Raw genomic sequence first — 19,684 nt, forward strand, 5'->3', positions numbered from 1 at the left:
CGACCGTTACTCCCGCTCCCAACACTCAAGAAACCCTGCCTAATTTGATCATGTTCCTCCTTCCTGCAAGAAAGCAGTACTATACGGAAAAAGAAAATACATGCACGCGTGTAACCATACCGTGACATTTGTGTTTGTATACCTACCTTACCTTATGTACCAGGTATCCATCCATTCATTATTCATCCTCGTACAGAGATCTTAGTATGTACATATGACATTACTGACGTTACATACCTACACATGTAACACGACGACTTTAGTAGGTATTTGGTCCCACATGTACCCATGTCATATATCATGATACCATAATACCATATCTACATCTACCTCTACATCAGATATCTACCCAACCGGGCTCTTGGATATCTCGCACTACCTACTTTTACTCTTTACTGTTTCCGTGTGATGTAGCATGTATCTGAATGCGTGAGTGCCCTAGGTGGGTGGGTGAAGGGGAGTATTCATCAAAGGAAGTCCCTGTTTGATTCCATATGTAACATTTGCATGTATTCGTACTATATCATTGACATGCTACCATAATGCCCTACTACCTGCACACGCGTGATGCTCGAGGATGATATGTTGTTGTGCGTGTCATCAGCCGAGCGAGAGTCCGCCTACCCAAAACTGCGAAATGGTCTGCAGAAATCAAGGGTGCGCGTCTCGTCACAGCCATGGTGCTGCCCGAGACTGAATATTGTCCTCCTCCCACTTCCACGCATTCAGTGTCTCAGCTCCAACGCTGCGTTTGTTAGCCAAAGCCTGGTCATGAAGAGTTTTGAGCTCTTCGTCCTCGATCTCCTCCATCTTCTCGGTCGAGAGTGCCAAAATCTGCTTTGTAGACAACGAGTCGCGGCGCAAGTGCTGCCACAGCTGATGCGCAGTGTCTTGGGAATCACTCGGTGTACCCTCGCGACTATCGTCCGTTCTTGGGCCATATGTGCTGATAGCAGTCGTGCCCTTCGGAGCTGAAATGATGCGCGTGGCAATCATCGCTGAAGTGGACGCAGAGTGAGGCAACTCATTACCACGTTGCACTTGCACTGGAGAGAGTGTTGCAGCTGAAGTGGTCCTTGTAACATGATGTGGTATAGGTGATGCGCTTGTAGCAAGCTGTGTGGTGTCGGTGACGATGACAGCAGGGCTTGGAGCTGCACATCCGGGTTCTGCTTCTGAGCGAGTAGTCGAGGCAACTTGTGCCCGCAGTGCTGTGCACAGCTGCTGCACAGCATGCGGACCATCCAGATTCCAACGGATGATGGCTTGCAAAGCTTTGGAGGGCGCGTAGTGAAGGGCCAAAAAGCGCGCAAGCTGAATATTCACGTGTTCAGAGGACAGCCCCGCCACAGCCGATGTGATGAGGCTCCAGCGAGAGTCTGTCTTTGGCCGCCGTATGCTGCAGATATGGCGGACGGTCACGACGTTGTCCGTTGGGAGTACGGTGTGGCGGTAGCGTGCTTCTACATGGAGAAAGTTACTTTCAAGGGTGCCAACAATGCTTTCTAGTTCGGCAAGTAATGAGTCCTGATCGCTTTCCGTTTTCGTAGTTACGACTGCATCAATCTTGGGAATGCACACTTTTACGAAAAGTGAACAGCGTTGGCCCAGCCTCAAATCCTTCGTGGCCTTCTCTCCAACGACTTCTACAATTCGGGACCGGTCCATGGCTTTGTAGCAAAGGCGCAAACTTGGGATGCCACCTACGCAATACCCGTGCCGAATATCTCTGAATAAGTTGTCGAGAGTAGTTGTACAGATGTCTCCTTCACCTCTGATTTCCAGTAGCCAACTGTGATGACTGCGGTCAGGCGGCACCAAACGCTCGGGTGCACACAGCCCGATTTTCATCAGATGAGCTGGCCAATTCATCGACTGCTCGATAGCCTGCGCCACGTGTGCTGGCCTGTCCGACAGTACGAATGCATGTACAGGTTCCTGGCTGTTGGCCTGTGTGGCGATAGACTTCAATGCTAGTTGTATAGGGTATTCCTCATCCACATCAGGCAGACTGTTTCGCGATTTAGAGGCTGCCAGACCCAGTCTCTCTAGAAGGGCTGAAGTCTTGGGCGCTTGGAGGGAGTGAATCTCGGTGCATATGCAGCTGATCGTAGAGGTGTCGATCTGTCGTGACGTTGTAACCAAAAGTGCAAGACGATCATCAGCAACATCGAGACGACAGCAAAGCTCAACAACACACTGCTGAACCAGGCCAGCAGCTTTCGCCAGTGTGTCTCGGCACACGACGACGACGGCATCGATCGAGTGCCGATTCAGCACGGTAGGGGACTCATTTCTGGCAGAAGCTTGGACTATGCGGCTGCGTACAACAGCTTCCACGGCGATCCAAATATCCTTGGAGACTCCAACGTCGACAGCCTCTCTTTCCAGAGAGACTTTCATATCGATATATGGTAGGCAAGCCTGTAGCATGGGCTGGTTTCGAGGTTGGAATACCAACGATTCCCTCGCACTCGCCTTTGGAGTTGGTCCACCATACGGAGACTGCTTGCCCGGAGTTGGTGACAGCAAATGCATGGACCTTTGTCCAGAGCCTTTCCTGATGGCCGATGGCGGAGTCAGCGTAACGCCAGTAGCCATTAGGTCGTCGGTAGTGATACTGGAGTCAGTGAAAGAACGTTGAGAACCAGAAGCATCGCCTGCAGCATCGGCCTCACTGCCAATGCTACTGTGTCTACTGATTTCGAAGCTCCGCATGCGCCTTTGCTCATCATCGATAATTTTCTGTTTACCAGAAAGCCGTCTTTTGATGAGGCTCTCGGCATCGGGCGACTTGGTTGCGTGGGAGCTCCGGGAGCGATGAGAAATGCCTTCCTTGACTCGAGATAGCATCCGTCGGCTGACGGATTTGTGTCGGAGTGGCATGCCGAGGATCTGTGGTGGCGGTGAAAGAGGAAGCGGCAACTGGTCTGCCTTATGCGGACTGGCCGGATGCAGAGTCGATCCAGTCAATTCGGTTCCCGTATCATGGCTGCTGCCAACGGTACAATCACACTTGCTGTCGATTGTGGTTGCACTCGTGAAGCTGAGGGTCGGTGGTAGAACAGTATCGCCAGGATCAAGCATCGGAACATGCATGCACGGTGGAGGTACATCTCCATAGATGCTGGATTGCTTGAGGTTCTCGCGAGTTTTGCGCACTTTGAGTGGCGAGTCTGTTCTTCGACATGCTGAGTGGTCTCGTTGCCGGGCTAGCGATGGCTTGCTGTTAGGTGATAGCAATCCAAATGGGGGCGACGTATATCCAGCTCGCTGCCAATGCCTGATTCCCAGAGTTGCGGGAACGTTGCCAGGAGGTGTTGATTTGTCATCATCACGAGGAAGGTATCCTTCAGTCCTGGGCGGCAGATTCTTGACTAATGTCAGCTTGAGAGCCTGGCGCATGCCAGCAGGAATCTCACCTCCTTGGTCGCCATGCTCACCAGATCGTTGTGCTTGGAGCCTGTGGTAGATGAATTACATGTCTGTGTGCATGCGCAACTCGTGTATGAAAGTACGGTACCAGCATGGTGCAATCTCATAGCAGGCGTGACGCATATCGAGCAGCTGCTGCGGCGATATGTTCGCCTCCTACCTTCAACAACAACTATTACACCACGGTTCCTACTCCCACTGCAGGGACACCCATTACGTCTGGAGTTGCTGGAAGAGCTCGTTGATCGCAACTACTTCGAGCTTCTGGAAGCTGATCTGTATGATGGTCAGTCGACTGCTCAAAAAGCTGGCGACGATATCTCATACCACATCTTTGCTGTCACCGCCAAAAAGTACTGGCTCAGACAAGGTACTTTGCACACTTCTCTTTACTCTATCCTCCCATACACCTTGCCAGTTCCATTCGCCGGGTCGGCGGGCACCACCAGGCTGTTGGCGTGGGGATAGACTTCGCTCCTGGCCAGATTGACGGACGTCGCCTGGCACTGGGGCAGCTCTGCCTGCGCCTTTATCACGAAAACTTTTCCAGGCATGCCACGCGCCGGCGTTAGCAGCGGCAGTCAATGGGATCGTGTCCAGCACATCCTCTGTGTCGAACACGATGCGCATGTATTGGCACAACTCAACGACATGTGGCCACCGCTCATGGTCGCATGTGCTCGATGTGCCTTGCGTGGTAGCACTAGGCGCATGCTGCGTAGTTGCAGAGTCGCCGCCGTCTGATGCAGTCACACTGTTCGCCGGTTCACCATCAGTCTTATCAAACCACTCAGGAAAGCCGTGGCGGAGACTGAGCCCGCCCGGTGGCAAGCGCTGCTCATCTATAGCGCTCTGTGTATCAGCACCGGCATCCCTGGTAGAGTACGTGTAAGCGGTGAGCGGTGTCACGAGCGGATGAAAAAGGTCGCTCAGGAACACGACCACGGGCGGCCGCTGCGGATAGTCGTCCGGAAACACCATCTGGAATCGTAGCACGGCGTTGGCGTAGGGACCTGTAGGCCGGGCATGAGGATGCAGGCTTGCATAAGGGCCTTCATTCAATTGCCTTCTTTCTCACCTTTGCGCACGAAGAGCACACCCGTCCATAGAAGCGGCTCCTCGGGGACTGGTGCCACGTAGATGCCTTTCGGGCAGGCGTGCTTCAGACTGCCGCTGTTGCCACCATCAGCTGTGGAATGTGCACCGAGGCAGGATCGCGATATGCGTACAAATCGACGCAGAGCTTCTGTCGCGTCAAGGCGGGCGACGTGAGAGACATGGTGGTGATGCTGTTGGTCATCAAGTACCTTGGGAGGTAGTGTGGTATGGCCGAATGAGGAGGAGGATACACACACGCGAATTTCCGCCTACCCCACCAAAATCCTATACCAGGTTTAGCCGCAACACCGCACTGGGACTGCAGCATTGGAGGTGCCCTAATAATGCCCTTGCGACAGATCCAGAACGATGTGTCCACCAACAGCCACGATCTGAAGAATGTGCGCGCGCTAGCTGGCTGAACAATCTATCGTGGCCCCGAGGGCAGCCTGGCCTGCAGGCGGCAGCTGGTGGATAATGTTATATTAGAATATTCGTGAAGGCAGTTGTGCTCCAGGCTCGTATTCCGGGCCCGCCTTGCTGCTGCCACCCCCTGCGACCAATTTTGCGAAAATGAACAGCGGCGCGCGATTCACGAATAGTAATTACAGATTTGGCCATGTCAGCGCGCCTACATGTGTGGCCGATGTGCTGCCTGTCCTTTGCAGCCACCTCACACCGCCTCACCTTGCTAACAAGACCTGGGCAGCGGAAGAAAGGTGATGAATTGATCATGTGTCGCGCGTGTGTGTGAAGTTGTGACCAGTAATTTTGATGAGTTGCAATCTCTGGTCTGCGACCCCCCACAGTGCACACGCGCTGCTAGTGATAGTGGCAAAAAAAGTCACCGAAAATGTGATGATGACCAAGCACAGCTGCTGTCACACACTCGTACATCCTATTATTATTATTGTTGTTGTGCTCTGGCAGCTCTGCAGAGCTCCCCCCAGGACAACAACCAGAACGCTAGTGGTCGTCTCGCGAAAGAGAGTTGCTCTTCCTGGTACGAAAAGTGTCCAGCTGACGTAAAAAGTGTGAAGCGAGGTGTGTTTGGATGGCCTGTACCTGTTCCAACAACAAGAGAGGGAGGTAGTGAATCTGGCGGCATTTCATCGGACCTTGTCCAAGGGGCTAGGTCCGCGGCCGGCGCTCTGTCCGACGACGAAATGGCAACCCCATCTCAGGTATGCGGGTGCCGGCGGCCGGCTGGAATATGCGTTGGCACCGTCACATTTCGTAGTGGTAGTGATATTGCCATTGGTAGCAGAAGGAACAGCAGCAGCAGCTATGTCGGTCCGTGACTCCGAACATGTTGTCCAACGGACTGATGACCGTCATCCATCATCATCAGTACTGCATCGGGCCATGGGAAGAGGAAGCTCAGCTGAAAACTGACCGATCGCGTGATGGAGGTGTGGATTTATATCCTCGCCAAAGCAATTAATTCTGCGCCTTGGTGTGTGACATCAGTTGCATTTTTGATTTCCGCAGCCCTGGCTGTCTGCATCGTGCATAATTTCCCATGAACGACCCCATCTGCTGTCGTGCACATCGCCGTTGCAGAGTCATCCCTGCCAGATTCGTGACACCAGAGTGGTCCTCTCGGATAACAGCACAAGCGCTCGAGATGTGATTGCACAGGCTGCACAACGGTAATCGGGAAGCCAATTGCTATGCAGCGTGCGACGATACCATGACGTTTGGTATCTCTCCAGGAACCGAACCTACCACATCCATACATTAGTGAGAAACATGCAGCGGCCCAAAAAGATATCCTGTCTTGTCCAGTCCCGCACCAGCGATTCATCAGGAGAAGCTCTCGAAACGCGCTCGCGGCTATGCTCCAATCACGATGCCTGTACCTGATTTGCAAGCAAGCCTGCCCGCTGTCGGGGGCAGGCGCTAGTATTAGGCTCGTCGGCTCACTTTCGCGTGGTCCTGCCGACCCCTCTCTCTCAGACAGCCAAACTGTGACCGATTTTCCAGGAGCCGAGTCAAGGTAGCTTGGGTGCCGATAGCGCGGTAGCAGGGCCGCAAAGAACCATGTCATGCCCGCCATGGCAAGCCAACCGCTCACACGAGTGACACGACTCTTGGAGCAGCCTCCTGCGGCTCGATTGTGCGACAGTGCGACGAGGCCACGGAGGCGGCGGCGGCGGAGGAGGAAGAGGGCGACGGGGAGGGGTGATCATATCGCATTGCTGGAGGGTATGGCGCTAGGGCCTCGGGAGGTGTTACCACGAAGCCGGTCTGGTAGACTGGTACAGACTAGCCGGCTGTTCTGCTCGATACAGCTGCAGACCTTCTTGTCGGTGACCTATCCAGGGCCATCACCCCCATGCACTTGTTTCTGCTCTCTCTCAGGGGATTCGACGAGATTTTTTACACCGCCATTTATGCTTTTCTCTTTGAGCTGACGGTTACTGTCGCAGTGTTGTGCCAATGTTTTGACTCGTTCGGTCGCACACTCCGCTGTCACACGGCTTGCGTGTGGATGTAGCAGCTGGTGCCAGCATTCACACACGCGCCCGTACATGTATGTACCTACACTATCACTGGTGATGGCAGGCAACGCGTCATGGCGGTGATGAGACGACGAGACAAACGTACCTGTATATGCGATTCTGAGGTGCTGACATGCACCAAGCAAGCGCGACGCAGACCGTGCCGCATAAGGCTGAAGGGCCTAGACATCGTTATTTGGGCAGACGTTGCAGCGGCACAGCAGGCACCGCATCATATTCAGCATCATCATCAGAAATCCAGAATATACATTGTCCAGGTACCTATAATGGATGGGAACGCGAGTACTGTAGGAGGTACGTACAGTTACCTAGAACGACGGGACGAATCATGGGTGGTTAGCTCAGCATACACCTTCTGCACGCCGCCGCTCCGTCCACCGTGGCTGCTGCTGCCGGCAGGCTGACTGCCGGACGCACTACTGAGGCAGGTTTCGCCTCATCCGTCTTCCCCGCGAGGCTCGCAGCGAATGACAGGCGATGGCTAAGATTCCCAGAGCCCCGGTGCCGGAACTGGTGCCAGCAGGCGCCGTGCCGCTGAGCGATCCGCTAGGGGCTGAGCCTTGTACACTGCATGATCGCGGCACAGCACAGCTGTTTTAGCTCTTCCCTCTCCACGTAACTTTCGCTGCGCTACGCTGCGCGTGTCGCTCGACGCTCGGTGCCATTTGACACTGTATATGATGTCCCAGTCTGACGATGGTCTTGTGTGGCCATGGCACCCACGCGCCGTCGATCCCGGGGCCCAAACCGGCTCCCAAGCAGGTGCATCCGCAAGCTCTGGCGGCTTCAGGGGCTGCCCTGGTCCCTCCGTGCGCCTTGGATCTCGCAAGATGAACGACTGTGACTCTGTTTGTCCTCTCGTGCCGCACGAATTAAGGTACGCGCTGAAAAATAATGGAACAGCAGCATCGGCCTGGCCTTATCGATTGCCCCCAAGCAAGTGAGACCTTCCATCATTCTCTTCGTCCTATCCTATCCCTATCCCTATCCCTATCCCTATCGAATATCCTATTCCCATTCCCATTCCATCCCATTTCATCCCATTTCACCCCATCCCATTCCCTCCTATCCTATCCCATCCTGTCCGACCTGTCCTATCCTATCCTGTCTCGTTCCGCTTCGTTTCGTTTCGATTCGTCTCGTCTCGTCTTGTCCTGTTCTGTCTGCTTCTTTCCTGTCCGGGTCCTCGTTCACACGCACGCACACACACACGCACCCACACACCCACGCACGCTTGCTCGCCTGCAGGCAAACCAAGTCTTCTTTCTTCGGTGCGACAAGCTGTGCCGTTCCTGCGTTACGAGCCCACTCTATTTGATGCGAGCTTCCCGGGGATCACATCACTCATCATCATTCACCGAGTGTCCTTGACCGCTTCCGCCACCAGACACCTATTAGACATATACCGCCCTGCGCCTTCGTCTACCCGCCTGCCTGCCTGCCCACTCACCCACCTACCCACCTACCCTACCTAGCTACCTAAGGTACCGACCTAGCTACTGTACCTACCTTACCTACCTGCCTGGCTTAACCTACCTGCCTGCTTGTCCACCTGAGCATTCTACTCCTGCGCCTGGCATCCGCTTGGCACAACCGCCATCTACGCCTAAGGCACTTGCAGTGCACCCTTCTTCGCCATGTCTTCCTCTCCCGGCTACAGCACTACCTCTCCGGTCTCCAAGGCGTTCCCCTACAAGCAGCTCGCAGTATTGGGTATGTATGCATGCTTCGCTCCCTCTTCATAACGTCCATGATCGATCATCGACCCCCCGTCGCTGACATTGTGTACTAGGAATATGTCGGATATGCGAGCCCATTGCCTTCATGTCCATCTTCCCATACATCTATTACATGATCGAATCGTTCGACGTTACCGACGATCACACTCGAACCGCTCTCTACGCTGGTCTCGTTACATCCGTCTTCGCCGCTGCAGAATGCGTGGGCGCCGGTTTCTGGGGGAGTCTGAGTGATCGGCTCGGACGCAAGCCCATCCTGCTGACTGGACTGGCTGGCACCGGTATCAGCATGCTGATGTTCGGCTTTGCGCGCAATCTCCCACTCGCATTGTTCGCTCGCGCTGTGGGCGGCGCTCTGAATGGAAACATTGGGGTGTTGCAGACGACGGTCAACGAGGTTGTGAAAGTGGAAGCCCACCAAGCCCGTGCATATGCCATCATGCCCACTGTGTGGTGTCTGGGTGCCATGGTAGGAGCTGCCCTAGGAGGTTCCTTGGCCGATCCGGTGAAGAATTATCCTGGTGCCTTCCATGAAGGTTCCATCTTCGCCGCGTTCCCGTATCTCCTCACGAATCTGGTGTGTACTGGAGTCGTGGTGTTCAGCATGGTGGTTGGAGTGTTGTTTCTGCAAGAGACGCATGAAGATCACAAGCATCGCAGAGATTGTGGGATCGAGATCGGCAACTGGATCATTGCAAAGGTGCAGCGCAAGCCAGTTGCATGGCTCTCGACCTGCAAGAACGACATGTCCGAAGAGACGATGGTGTTGGTCGATGACCTGCCCCCGGATTACAGCAGCGCCGCCTCGTCTCCCGAACTCGCCCCGACCAACCTGGCAGGGCTTCCGCCCCCAGCATATCGCTCTATCGATGGATCGCCTCGCACTTCTCTCAACGACGACGACGAACTGAATGCGCAACGAGATGTCGAAGAGGCCCTTCGCGAGGAACAGCAAAAGACGAAATTCGCCATTTCCAACGCGTTCACGAAACAAGTAATGTTGAATATTGCCGGATATGGCATTCTGGCATAGTATGTCCGAGTGCACACGTATATTTGCAGGATGATTGCAGCTAATGCCAGTCACAGTCACACCATTTCCGCAGAGCAACTCCTTCCGGTCCTGCTCAGTATGCCCAAATCCGATACCCCGCCTCAACTGCCATTCAAGTTCACGGGAGGTTTCGAGCTCTCCACCAAGACAATCGGAGGGATTTTGTCCATACAAGGCATCATACAGATGCTTGCCACGATCCTGGTCTTTCCCATTGTCAATCGCAAACTGGGCAGCCTCTGGACCTACCGCAGTGTGGTTTTCACCTATCCTTTTCTCTACCTGCTGGTGCCGTACATTTCGCTGGTTCCCGACTCGCTCAAGCTACCATGCATATACATGGCCCTGGTCTGGAAAGTGACCGCACAGGCATTCGCTTTCCCATCCAGCAGCATCATGCTGGCCAACGCAGCGCCATCTGCAAAAGTCCTTGGATCATTGAACGGTGCCGCTGCATCAGCTGCTAGCGCGTGTCGAGCCTTTGGTCCCACCGTGTCTGGTCTTCTCCAGTCGGCTGGGCTCTCGATAGGCACACTCGTTCTGCCCTGGTGGGTCAACGTTCTTGTCGCCACCATGGGTGTCACCATCAGCCTGTTCATGGTTGAGGAGAGACGACGTACCTTTGAGTCGGAGAAGGTGGTCCTCGCACCGCCGCCCACCGCGTCAGACATTGCTGGGTCCGCGGAATACGGATCCGGTATGGCTGTTGCCGAGGACGAGGACCTGTTTGGTGCACCCAATTCGCCCCTCCTGGATCGATTCTCCCTCGATGTTCGACGAAATCTTCACGGCCGCTCCCACAGCAGCACATAGGCGCGCCAGCTCGATTGATTCGCGCTCGCACACACACTCTCTCACACACACACACACACACACACACACTCACTCACTCACTCACATGCTTGACGCAAATCTACTATTTTTGTTAATAAACGACTCTTTTGGAGGATTTTTGAGCGACTTGATATTACCTACATTGAGCATCAACACAGGGGCATGGGTGCCACCGACTTGGAAAAAGGGTTGGATTGGAAATGGGTGTTACTTTTGGATGGAGAATTGGAACTCTTTTTCTTTCTTTTTCGGAGGATTGTATTTCGGTATTGGGCTTTTTGGTGAACCTTTCACTCTCGGCATGGGACCAGGCGCTCTATGATACCCTTTGTAAGTAAATAGCTCCAGAGAGCGGGCTCTTTCTTTTTCTCTGGCATGATACGGCACGAAAACAGCATTGGAGGAGGAGGAGGGAGGAAGCACAGGAAAGTGGTTAAGAAGGAGGAGGAACAGGGAGGTGGCATTTTCAAAATTCCGAGTGAAATGCTCATGAGCATAATTTAATCATGCAATACCCACCCACACAGATGTATTCTACTCGTTCCTTTCGTCTTTTCTTTCTTTCTTTCTTTCCTTCCTAGGTACTTTCCTTTCCATGCTCTCCTTTCTTTCCTCCCTTCCTTCTCTTCCTTCCTTTCCTTCCTTTTCCTCTTTCCTTCCTTTTCCTCTTTCCTTCCTCCCTCCCTTCCTTCCCTTTATCAATCCATCGATTGAACAAAACAAATCGGCGTTTTATTCTCTCTTCCTCCTCCTCCTCCTCCAACTGTTCAGGTCTATATCGATATAGGTAAGGTACATGTACATGTAACATGTAACATGCAGATAGTCATTTCCCATTCCTTATTCGATATACATACCAGGAACATACCTACATACATACATACCTCGCTTGTATACGAAGCTAGACAGACCCACATGTACATGTAGTTACCAGACTTGGGTAGATATATGTAGGTACAATACCTTAGGCAAGTAAGTACGGTACACATGGAGGTAGCCTGTAGGTAGGTACATGCAAATACCAAACTAGGAGACTACAGGTACATATTAGCTTGGTAGGTTAGGTACCTTATTAGTTTCGAATTTCTCGTATAATTCTTTTTTTTTTCCCATCGCTTAGGGCGGTAAATGGTATATATTGCAGAAGAGGGGACAGGAATAGAAACTACCTAGTTAGGTAGGTACATGTATATACCTACCTACTGTACATGTACCTAAGTTTGGTACTACCTGGGTACTACTACAGTACTGAACCTGAACCTGAACCTGAACCTGGGTCTGGTAGGCGGATACCTATGTAGGTAAGTACCTAATGTATATGCTATCCCGCCTCACCCTACCCTTAGCTATATATATATAACAGAGAGATCAAGCAGACAGAACTCGGTCGTCACACACACAGAGAGAGAGAGAGAGGCTTGGGTAAGAATAAAATAGCCTTGGATGAATCATACATTTCCAAAGAAAAAGGTATCAAACACTTCTCCCGATGCCTCCCATGCTCCACTGGCGTCAAATCCACCACCGTTCCCAAATCCGAGATCGGCGCCATCGCTTGCATGACCCCAGAAATGATTGTGGGAACTGCTGGCATCTGTGCTGGGGAAGTCGCCGAGGAAATCCAGATGGTCAAGCGAGTAGTCCTGTTCCGTCGAGCTGGCACCCGAGAGCGTGTCCGCGGTAAAGGGTCGATAGGCAGTAGTGGGTGGGCCAGGAGGCGGTTGTGGGAATGGTGCGCCGCCACCGCCAGGTGAACCCCCTGGTGGGCGCGCCTGCATCTGTGAAGATTGCGATGCAGTATCACTGTTTCGTGGACTGGTAGTGGTGGGGGGCTGTGGAGAAATCGCAGGCTGCTGCGGGGGGATGTGTCGTAAGAATCCCTGTAGTTTAGCCTGGTGATGGAGTGGGCGGCTCGCGATTTCTTCTTCAGAGAACAGCTCTCTGAGATTCATGTCGAATTTGGGCAGTTGCCGCCGACTGGTGGGATTGGACAAGGTCTGTTGTGCTTCCTGCTTGACTCGGTTCGCTTCGAGGAACCCTCCTCCCAAGTATCCTTCCGAACTGTTGAGCCCCTGTGTGCCCAGAGTGGAGCGATTTCCAAATCCTGTGGTGCTCATCACCATGGATATCGTGGCCTTGCTCATGCGCACAAATGAATCTCGACATGCCTCTGCCGGAGGGCACATGGGTATGAGGTCGCCTAGGACAGAAGTGGCGGCCAAGACGGTAAAATCCACGTCGTCGATCGTCATTTGTGATCGCACTAGTGTGGAGTGCCAAATGGCGTAGAGGAATGATATCCCTGACGGTGTCAGCACAAGCAGCCTCTCCCTCTCTCCCTCTCACAGCCTCACTGTTGCTGCTGCAGCCGCCCCACTTACCACTGATGAACAAATGATGGGTTGCCAAGAAGGTATAGTTGACCAGCTTCAGCCGGTGAAGTTGTCGGTATATCCGCAATACCATCTGTCCTGCCTCCGCAACCTTGAGAAAGACCATCTGCTTGTCTTCTTCGTGCTCGAAGTTCACGTTGCCGGGGCTCTGTACATCGTCTCCCGTCGCAGGACTCAGCTCGTTTGCAAGCTGCTCGGGCACCGACAAAGACTGTCTGTACAGCATGATGACCGTTTGCCAATAATTCAAGTCCAGAAACAACGGATTGAAGCCGACGCCAGTGTCGTACTGCGGGGGTGATGTCTCTTTCCAGTCGAGCAGTCTCCGGTCGACATTGGCACGCCAATCTCGGAAGGAGTGGAAAGGCCGGAGGAAGGGCGACTCGAGTCCCGTCAAGATAAAATCGTTGCCACTGTTCGCACCCAGTCTGCGCGCTTGGTCTGCTTGGCGCTGCTGCAACACTTGGAGGATCTCGGATTGCAGCAGTCTCAGCCGAATATAATGGCGCGTGACGAGTTTGTAGCTCGGGCGCTCCACATAGTTGGGGGGCTTGAAAAAGCCCGCCGGTGTGATGTATTTGTCGTCCAGCATACTTGGGAATTCCGTCGTGACGACTGCCTCACTGACAGACACTGGTCGTCCCACACATGACGACACCAGCCTGTCGAGGTTGAAGACGCACCACCAGAGTCTCCGACGCAGGTCTCGAGTCCACTGCTTGCGACCTAAGCCATCGTTGGAAAGATCGACATCCGGATGCGTCGCTCTGTTGTCGAGATCATGATCAATGTCTTCGATGTGCAGGCCCAAATCAATACTCAGACGTACCGCCACGCCGATGATGTACCACAGTCCTGGTGCCACAGGCCGCAGCAGAGCCAGCCCTGCCAGCAGTAAGACGGCCTGTAGCTCCTCGAGACCACCGCCCACTCCCTCACCCGCAGAGGCAGAGCCCAGGAAACTTTCGAGATGGATAATGGCAGAGCTGTGATATTCCTCGGGCTGGTGTTGGTGATTTGCGACCCTCTGTCTCTTCTTATTCGGTGGTCCGGAGTCCGTGGTCGAGTCGGTGGCGGCCACGGGCGGTTCATGGATCGATGTGTCCACGATGATACCGGATCCAATGGCAAAGACGATGTTCAATATGTACAGCTCTCGAGGAGTTCTCTTCTTCGCATCTGCGGCATAGACGCGATCGAAGAGAATCATGAACTCTCCTCGATGGAGCACGGGTATCTGTGGGTTCGCGTGCTCAAAGTAGAGTTCAGTCAGGCGGAGACCCAGTTCCCTGTCTGGAAAGGGAGCTGGCTTGATGGTTGGCTTAGTATGGAGGCCAAAGAATGAATCTCGCATCGTGGTCGCGCCGCCCGCAGTCTCGGAAGCAGACAGCTTAGTGGCCGGTTTCGCGCCTGCGTGCTCGGCAGGCGTGGGCGTTTGGTTCACCGACCTCTTCACAGCAGCGAAGACCACACGGGCAAAAGAGATGCCCGAGGTGGCAGAGCCCAGCAGGCGTGCATCACCCGCGCCCTGCACGGAGACCATGCCGACATCGTTGACCAGCTTCTCCAGCCGTTCGCCCTCTTCCTGATCCCTCAGCGCGGGATCGAGAGTCGACTGGGCGGGCTGGACTTGGGCGGGCTCAGAAGACACGTGTGGAGTGGCGTCTTCTTGCACGGGAAAGGGAACATTGATGCCCGGTTTGATGGTATCGCTAATGGCGAAGTCCTGGCTTGGGGGCGGGTAGGGAATGGCATGGGTATTGAGGAGAGCCTCGAGATTGTGGACTCTGGTTTCGAGATAATAGACATAGCTTCGAGGAATCTCACGCTTGCTGACGGGATCGAAGCCGACGCATCTCACGTTGACTTTTTCGCAGTTGGTGCACTTGGGCAGTTTTTGATCGCATCGATTCTACACGCAGCCATCCATACATCATCAGCCGCAGAGAAACAAGCATGTGCCACAGTTGTTCATGCACCGTTAATGGATGATGATGCATAGATACATGTATACCGTAGGTCGGGGGGGCGGGGATCGGGACTTACCTTGCGATTCCGACACCGATTGCACGCCGAGACATTTCGAAAATTAGTCGTCGACGCGCCGGTGGCGGTGGCGGTGGTGGTATTGGTGTTGGTGGAGGAGGTGGAGGTGGAGGTGGCAGCGGTGGTATTGGCAGCGGCGGAGGAGGAGGTGGTGGAGACAGCGTCGTCCGGGGTGAGTGGCCTCTTCTTGATATTATGATTACCGGCAGCAGCAGCAACACCAGAACCAGAGCCAGAACCAGATCCAGAGCCAGAGCCAGACAGCGGCATCGTCGGTCGGGGCGGTCGGTCGAGTCAGGCAAGTCACGAGGGGCAGCCAAAAGTCATGGAAGGCACACACGGCAACCTCATGTCGTCGGCGAGATGCGAAAGTCCATCCTCTCTATATTGTATCATTTTTTGAAAATCCAAAAGTCCAATCCACACCTCAGTGACTAGTACCACACCTTGCCTCGTAGTAGTCTAGTAGCAAGTCGGTAAGAGGAAAAAGACGGGATGCAAACCTCCGAAATCCGGACTCAGACTACATGCCTTGAGGTATCTATCTACCTAGTATCTACCTAGGTACGGTAACTAAACTACATAGTACACAAGTACTACCACTATCACTACTACTACTACTACTACTACAGCTGAAAATACCTCGGTCTGTCTCTCTCTCTCTCTCGAGCGTATGCTTTGCCCTATATATCCCCTTGGCTTACTTGCTTACCTACCTAGACCTACATGTACTTGCTTACTTGCTTACATGCTTGTACTATATAGGGCAGGGAATACGGGGAAATCGTTTCTTACTCGATCGCATTTGCAAAAAAAGAAAAGAAAAGATAAGATTAGAGCAGTAAGGTAGGCTAGCTTATGTAGGTAGCTACTAGAACTCACTAAAGTACTGTAGATCCTGCAGGTATCAAGCTATCAGTCGGAGACTGTGTTGTTTTTGGCCTGAGGCAGAGGAAGAAGACCCTTTTGTGACCTTAGGAGGAGGTAGGTAATGTACCCAATCTTACCTTACCTACCTATGCATAGGTTATGCAAAAAGAGAGACCAAGAAGGGATTGTAATATATGGACAATAGTAATAGTAATAGTAATAATAATAATGATCATCATCATCATAATGAAGTCTTCTTTACAAAAAGGTAACGCGCGGGGGTATCTCAAACCACAACAAGTCAACAATGCCAACCAACCAACCAACCAATCCGCCCAACAAAAACCTCATCTTCACCTGCCGCCGCCGATCAGCCCTCCTAGATCGTGCAATACCATGTCATCAAATCCGCCCGGCTGCTGCTGCTGCTGAGATGGGCCGGCAGCACTCCCTCCGTCCTGTCGAGATTCTCGACGTTCCATCACTCGACGCAACGCCGCAGCACTGGCTTCTCGGTCGTCGGATAGGAGTCCGCCAATGTCTTCCAGCTCAATGTCTTCCGCATCAACTCGAACTCGTCGGGCAGGGCTGGACCATGCCGGCGCGTGCAATTCTGGTGGATTCGCGCTGAACGGACTGGACATTAACAGTCCTCCCGCATCCTGCAGCGTCACATCCGTCTCGTGTCTTTCGAGCATAGGACCCAACACCCCAATCGGGGCCGATGCTGCAGTCGGCATGCGGTGAGCGTGTCGGTGATGGTGATGGGGCGATGAGCCACGATCTCGATTGTCGTGTGCATGGTCGCGCACGTGGAAGCGGCCGCCGACATTGCGCAAGAATGCAGAGGCAGACCGAGCGTGTCCATCGAAACTGTCAGGTCCGTGTGCAAAGTCGTATGCAGAAATTCCTGGTCCCGCCGAGCTCGTGTTGCTGGCCTTTCTCGATCTGCTGGCCCAGGATTGATCGTCGACGTCGTGAGATCCAGGCGCCGTCGAAGGTGCGGGGGAGGGCAATACTTGCGCGAGTCTCATCTGTGCAGGCGACACGTCTCCGTCATTGTCCTCGTCGCTCTCGTCCCCATCAATGAGCGCCCCGAGGGAGGTGTCCGCTCGCTCATGGAGCGTACCGTTTGCTGCCGTCTCACATGCCGAAAGTGCAGGAGGTGCAGGTCGAGCAGAGTAGTTGGGTGGGGATCGTAAATGCTCAGGAGGTCTGCAGCCCAGAGCATAGAACAGTTCCTCGTCGCTCTCATTGGATTGCAATCGTGTCAACTTCGGCCTCTTGACGGCGGCCCGCTCGATACTTTCCGTGACACTGTATTTGCGGAACTTATTCTTCTTCTCGCCCTTGTCCCGCAGGAATGACCCGAGAATGACCGCGTTCGAGACAAACGCCGAAGCGAGGATCTCGCCGGATGCCCACACCGACCGATACTGCTGTCTGCCTCCGTGGATGATGACCTTGGGCATGCGAGTCGCAGTGATGCCGATCATCAGAATCGAGAAGCCAAAGAGGGCAATCATTTGCAGCTTTCGTTTCCACGTTTGACCGGAGCTGAGAACCACGGGGATGGGAAACGCCACGAGAAGAATATCCGTCACCACATCGCACGATCCCATCACGAGGAGTTGCACGAAGCCCTGTCTGCAATGCGGCCCTGGGTCCGGCTCGACCTGCCAATAGTGTTCGAACGGTGTACACTCACTCAAGGTCGCAATCACGACCGCAATGAAGGTCAGCACCAGAAACACCCGGATGCATTGCAGGACCCATTCATATCGTTTCCGCCAGATCCGGCCGGTGATACGCTTGAGAAACTCGGAAATGGTGTACTTGGAGACCCAAATGTAGAGCGCGTAAAAGATCCTCGCAGGTAAGACGAGCATCGATCCGATCTTCCGCAGATGTAATTGCCGCTCGGTGAACTGCTGTCCCACAGTTTCGACATTGTTGGTGCCATATGTCAGAACGAAGTGAATCAAGATCATTCGAATGAACAGAGGCACAATCGAAGCTAGCATCGTCCAATCTTCCCGAAAGAGCTTGTTGCTTCGGACTTTTCGGCCCAGAACTCTCGTCACGATGATGAAGGCCGCGAAGCAAGTGCACCACCTGTATTATTCTCACACTTTCATATTAGCATACATGACTTTTTCTCTCGTGTACACGCATCGCTGTTCTTTTTTTCTTTTTAGAAAAGAAAAAAGAACCCTCTTTTGAGGAAAAAACTCCATCCGTACCATGAGAACAGAACCGTGGGCCAGTTGGCAGAGACACTAGCACATGAATCTAGTCAACAATCCAGCCCAACATGTCAGGAAAGTCTTCATGTTCGATTACCTACCTCCGAGGCTCCGGAGGCGCGGTGCCCCACAAAGCTCGCTGCTGTAGAGACATTATTTTCCCAGGCTCAGCCCGCGAAGGGCGAGCACCAGAAGAGCGTATGAGCAGAAGAGGAGAGTAAAGAACACAGATGATACGGTGGTCTGCTGCTGGTCGGGAGAGAGGGAGAGGGTGAGAGTGAGAGTGAGAAAAACCCGAGGTCTCCTCAGTCCCGGTGGTGTGATTCCGGGCTCGTAGTAGAAGTTGATTGCCGCAGCGAATCCCAAGGCGCGAGAGATGTCGGGAATCGCCTACGGATCATCATGGGCAAGAAGGGAAATTCAATCGCGCGCAAGGCACCTCTGTTTTTTCAAGAGGGGGCCAAGAGGCGCAGCAGCGGCAGCGGCAGTGGAGGGGGGGCAACAAAGGACGAGAGAGAGTGGGAGAGTGAGTGAGAGAGAGATTTGCCTCTGCCTCTCTCCCCCCAAAGAAAAGTGGTGTATTTTTAATAATGGTTAAATAAGGGAATATATTCGAGAAGAAAGAAGAAGAAGAAAGAAGAGAGAAGAAGAAGAGGAGGAGGAGGAGGAGGAGGAGGAGGAAGGAGAAGGAGCAGAAGAAGGATGACACATGATCGGACAGCAGCGATACTGACCTACCTGACCTCCAGGCTGTCTGTATGCAGTGTGTGGATGGTGGATGCGGATGCGGATGCGCCACACTCACTCTCTCACACACTCACTCCTCACTCCTCACTCTCTCACTCTCTCACTCTTCCTCATTCTCTCTCATTCGCACGCGCGCGATCCTTCCAGAGTCCAGACAAGGGCAGAGCGATAAGAGAAAAAAGGTGTCGGCTGGAAGAAGTTAGTACTTCCTAGAATCTCCAGTAGTGCACAGGTACAGTTACAGAGTACATGTACCTTACGGCCCTTACACTTTAACTTAGTAGGCGACGTGCCCCCCCTCACTCCCTCGTCCGCCGCGTGGCAGCGGGATGGCCGATGGCGATTCCCTCTACCTTATTAGCCTGCAGAAGATTTTCCCATCTACTACCTCCTACGGTCTACCTCCTACCTACTGGTCTACTACTTTACATTATCGTAGTGGTGAGAAATTCACAAACATACACAATTACACACACACAAGAATTAGTGGACATCTCACACGGCGTGCGCCAGTGTGATGATGATGATGATGATGACGATGATGACAGTGATGACAGTGATGTGCTGATGGGGGAAAAAAGGCTCGTATCACCATAAGAAGGATTTCCAGGTTGTTCATCCTAAAAGCCGTCAGAACGAAAAAAGCCTCTCTCTCTATCCCCCCAGACGAACAAAAAGAGAAAAAAAAAAGCAAGCA

The 19,684-nt window shown here is 53.3% G+C and overlaps 5 protein-coding genes across 5 annotated transcripts; 1 reads left to right on the forward strand and 4 right to left on the reverse strand.

Annotated features, from left to right (window-relative positions):
- Window positions 1-455: 455 nt before the first annotated feature.
- On the reverse strand, window positions 456-4,534 carry SEPMUDRAFT_148317 (uncharacterized protein). Its single transcript, XM_016904846.1, has 4 exons — window positions 4,514-4,534; window positions 3,763-4,448; window positions 3,423-3,711; window positions 456-3,372 (listed from the first exon to the last, which is right to left on the reverse strand). The coding sequence occupies exons 3-4, from the start codon at window positions 3,540-3,542 to the stop codon at window positions 670-672; spliced, it is 2,823 nt and encodes a 940-aa protein (XP_016762802.1). The 5' UTR covers window positions 3,543-3,711; window positions 3,763-4,448; window positions 4,514-4,534; the 3' UTR covers window positions 456-669.
- SEPMUDRAFT_41659 (uncharacterized protein) lies at window positions 3,757-4,714 on the reverse strand (the record flags this gene model as incomplete). Its single annotated transcript, XM_016908836.1, has 3 exons — window positions 3,757-4,448; window positions 4,514-4,608; window positions 4,665-4,714. The coding sequence occupies 3 exons, from the start codon at window positions 4,712-4,714 to the stop codon at window positions 3,757-3,759; spliced, it is 837 nt and encodes a 278-aa protein (XP_016762803.1).
- Window positions 4,715-8,012: 3,298 nt separating this feature from the next.
- Window positions 8,013-11,233, forward strand: SEPMUDRAFT_148319 (MFS multidrug transporter). The gene is made up of 3 exons (XM_016904847.1): window positions 8,013-8,771; window positions 8,851-9,829; window positions 9,887-11,233. Exons 1-3 carry the CDS (start codon window positions 8,696-8,698, stop codon window positions 10,662-10,664), a joined length of 1,833 nt encoding a protein of 610 aa, XP_016762804.1. The 5' UTR covers window positions 8,013-8,695; the 3' UTR covers window positions 10,665-11,233.
- Window positions 11,234-11,919: 686 nt separating this feature from the next.
- SEPMUDRAFT_148320 (Fungal_trans-domain-containing protein) lies at window positions 11,920-15,460 on the reverse strand. The gene is made up of 3 exons (XM_016904848.1): window positions 15,125-15,460; window positions 13,067-14,990; window positions 11,920-12,987 (listed from the first exon to the last, which is right to left on the reverse strand). Exons 1-3 carry the CDS (start codon window positions 15,392-15,394, stop codon window positions 12,134-12,136), a joined length of 3,048 nt encoding a protein of 1,015 aa, XP_016762805.1. The 5' UTR covers window positions 15,395-15,460; the 3' UTR covers window positions 11,920-12,133.
- Window positions 15,461-16,179: 719 nt separating this feature from the next.
- On the reverse strand, window positions 16,180-18,815 carry SEPMUDRAFT_148321 (uncharacterized protein). The gene is made up of 3 exons (XM_016904849.1): window positions 18,342-18,815; window positions 18,238-18,273; window positions 16,180-18,109 (listed from the first exon to the last, which is right to left on the reverse strand). The coding sequence occupies exons 1-3, from the start codon at window positions 18,392-18,394 to the stop codon at window positions 16,348-16,350; spliced, it is 1,851 nt and encodes a 616-aa protein (XP_016762806.1). The 5' UTR covers window positions 18,395-18,815; the 3' UTR covers window positions 16,180-16,347.
- Between the last annotated feature and the right edge of the window lie 869 nt (window positions 18,816-19,684).

Source organism: Sphaerulina musiva, assembly GCF_000320565.1.
Source record: "Sphaerulina musiva SO2202 unplaced genomic scaffold SEPMUscaffold_3, whole genome shotgun sequence".
NCBI classification, from domain to species: domain Eukaryota; kingdom Fungi; phylum Ascomycota; class Dothideomycetes; order Mycosphaerellales; family Mycosphaerellaceae; genus Sphaerulina; species Sphaerulina musiva.

What these genes read in the sequence shown, in the direction of transcription:
- SEPMUDRAFT_148317 (XM_016904846.1), bottom strand. Translation starts at nt 3,542, where the DNA reads ATGAGATTGCACCATGCTGGTACCGTACTTTCATACACGAGTTGCGCA. An exon ending in TGAGCATGGCGACCAAGGAG is followed by an intron (nt 3,373 to 3,422) that starts GTGAGATTCCTG and finishes ACATTAGTCAAG; the next exon opens with AATCTGCCGCCCAGGACTGA.
- SEPMUDRAFT_148319 (XM_016904847.1), top strand. Translation starts at nt 8,696, where the DNA reads ATGTCTTCCTCTCCCGGCTACAGCACTACCTCTCCGGTCTCCAAGGCG. An exon ending in CAAGCAGCTCGCAGTATTGG is followed by an intron (nt 8,772 to 8,850) that starts GTATGTATGCAT and finishes ATTGTGTACTAG; the next exon opens with GAATATGTCGGATATGCGAG. An exon ending in GGATATGGCATTCTGGCATA is followed by an intron (nt 9,830 to 9,886) that starts GTATGTCCGAGT and finishes TGCCAGTCACAG; the next exon opens with TCACACCATTTCCGCAGAGC.
- SEPMUDRAFT_148320 (XM_016904848.1), bottom strand. Translation starts at nt 15,394, where the DNA reads ATGCCGCTGTCTGGCTCTGGCTCTGGATCTGGTTCTGGCTCTGGTTCT. An exon ending in ATCGGTGTCGGAATCGCAAG is followed by an intron (nt 14,991 to 15,124) that starts GTAAGTCCCGAT and finishes GGCTGCGTGTAG; the next exon opens with AATCGATGCGATCAAAAACT. An exon ending in CCATCATTTGTTCATCAGTG is followed by an intron (nt 12,988 to 13,066) that starts GTAAGTGGGGCG and finishes TGACACCGTCAG; the next exon opens with GGATATCATTCCTCTACGCC.
- SEPMUDRAFT_148321 (XM_016904849.1), bottom strand. Translation starts at nt 18,394, where the DNA reads ATGTCTCTACAGCAGCGAGCTTTGTGGGGCACCGCGCCTCCGGAGCCT. An exon ending in GCGCCTCCGGAGCCTCGGAG is followed by an intron (nt 18,274 to 18,341) that starts GTAGGTAATCGA and finishes TTCATGTGCTAG; the next exon opens with TGTCTCTGCCAACTGGCCCA. An exon ending in CCCACGGTTCTGTTCTCATG is followed by an intron (nt 18,110 to 18,237) that starts GTACGGATGGAG and finishes AGAATAATACAG; the next exon opens with GTGGTGCACTTGCTTCGCGG.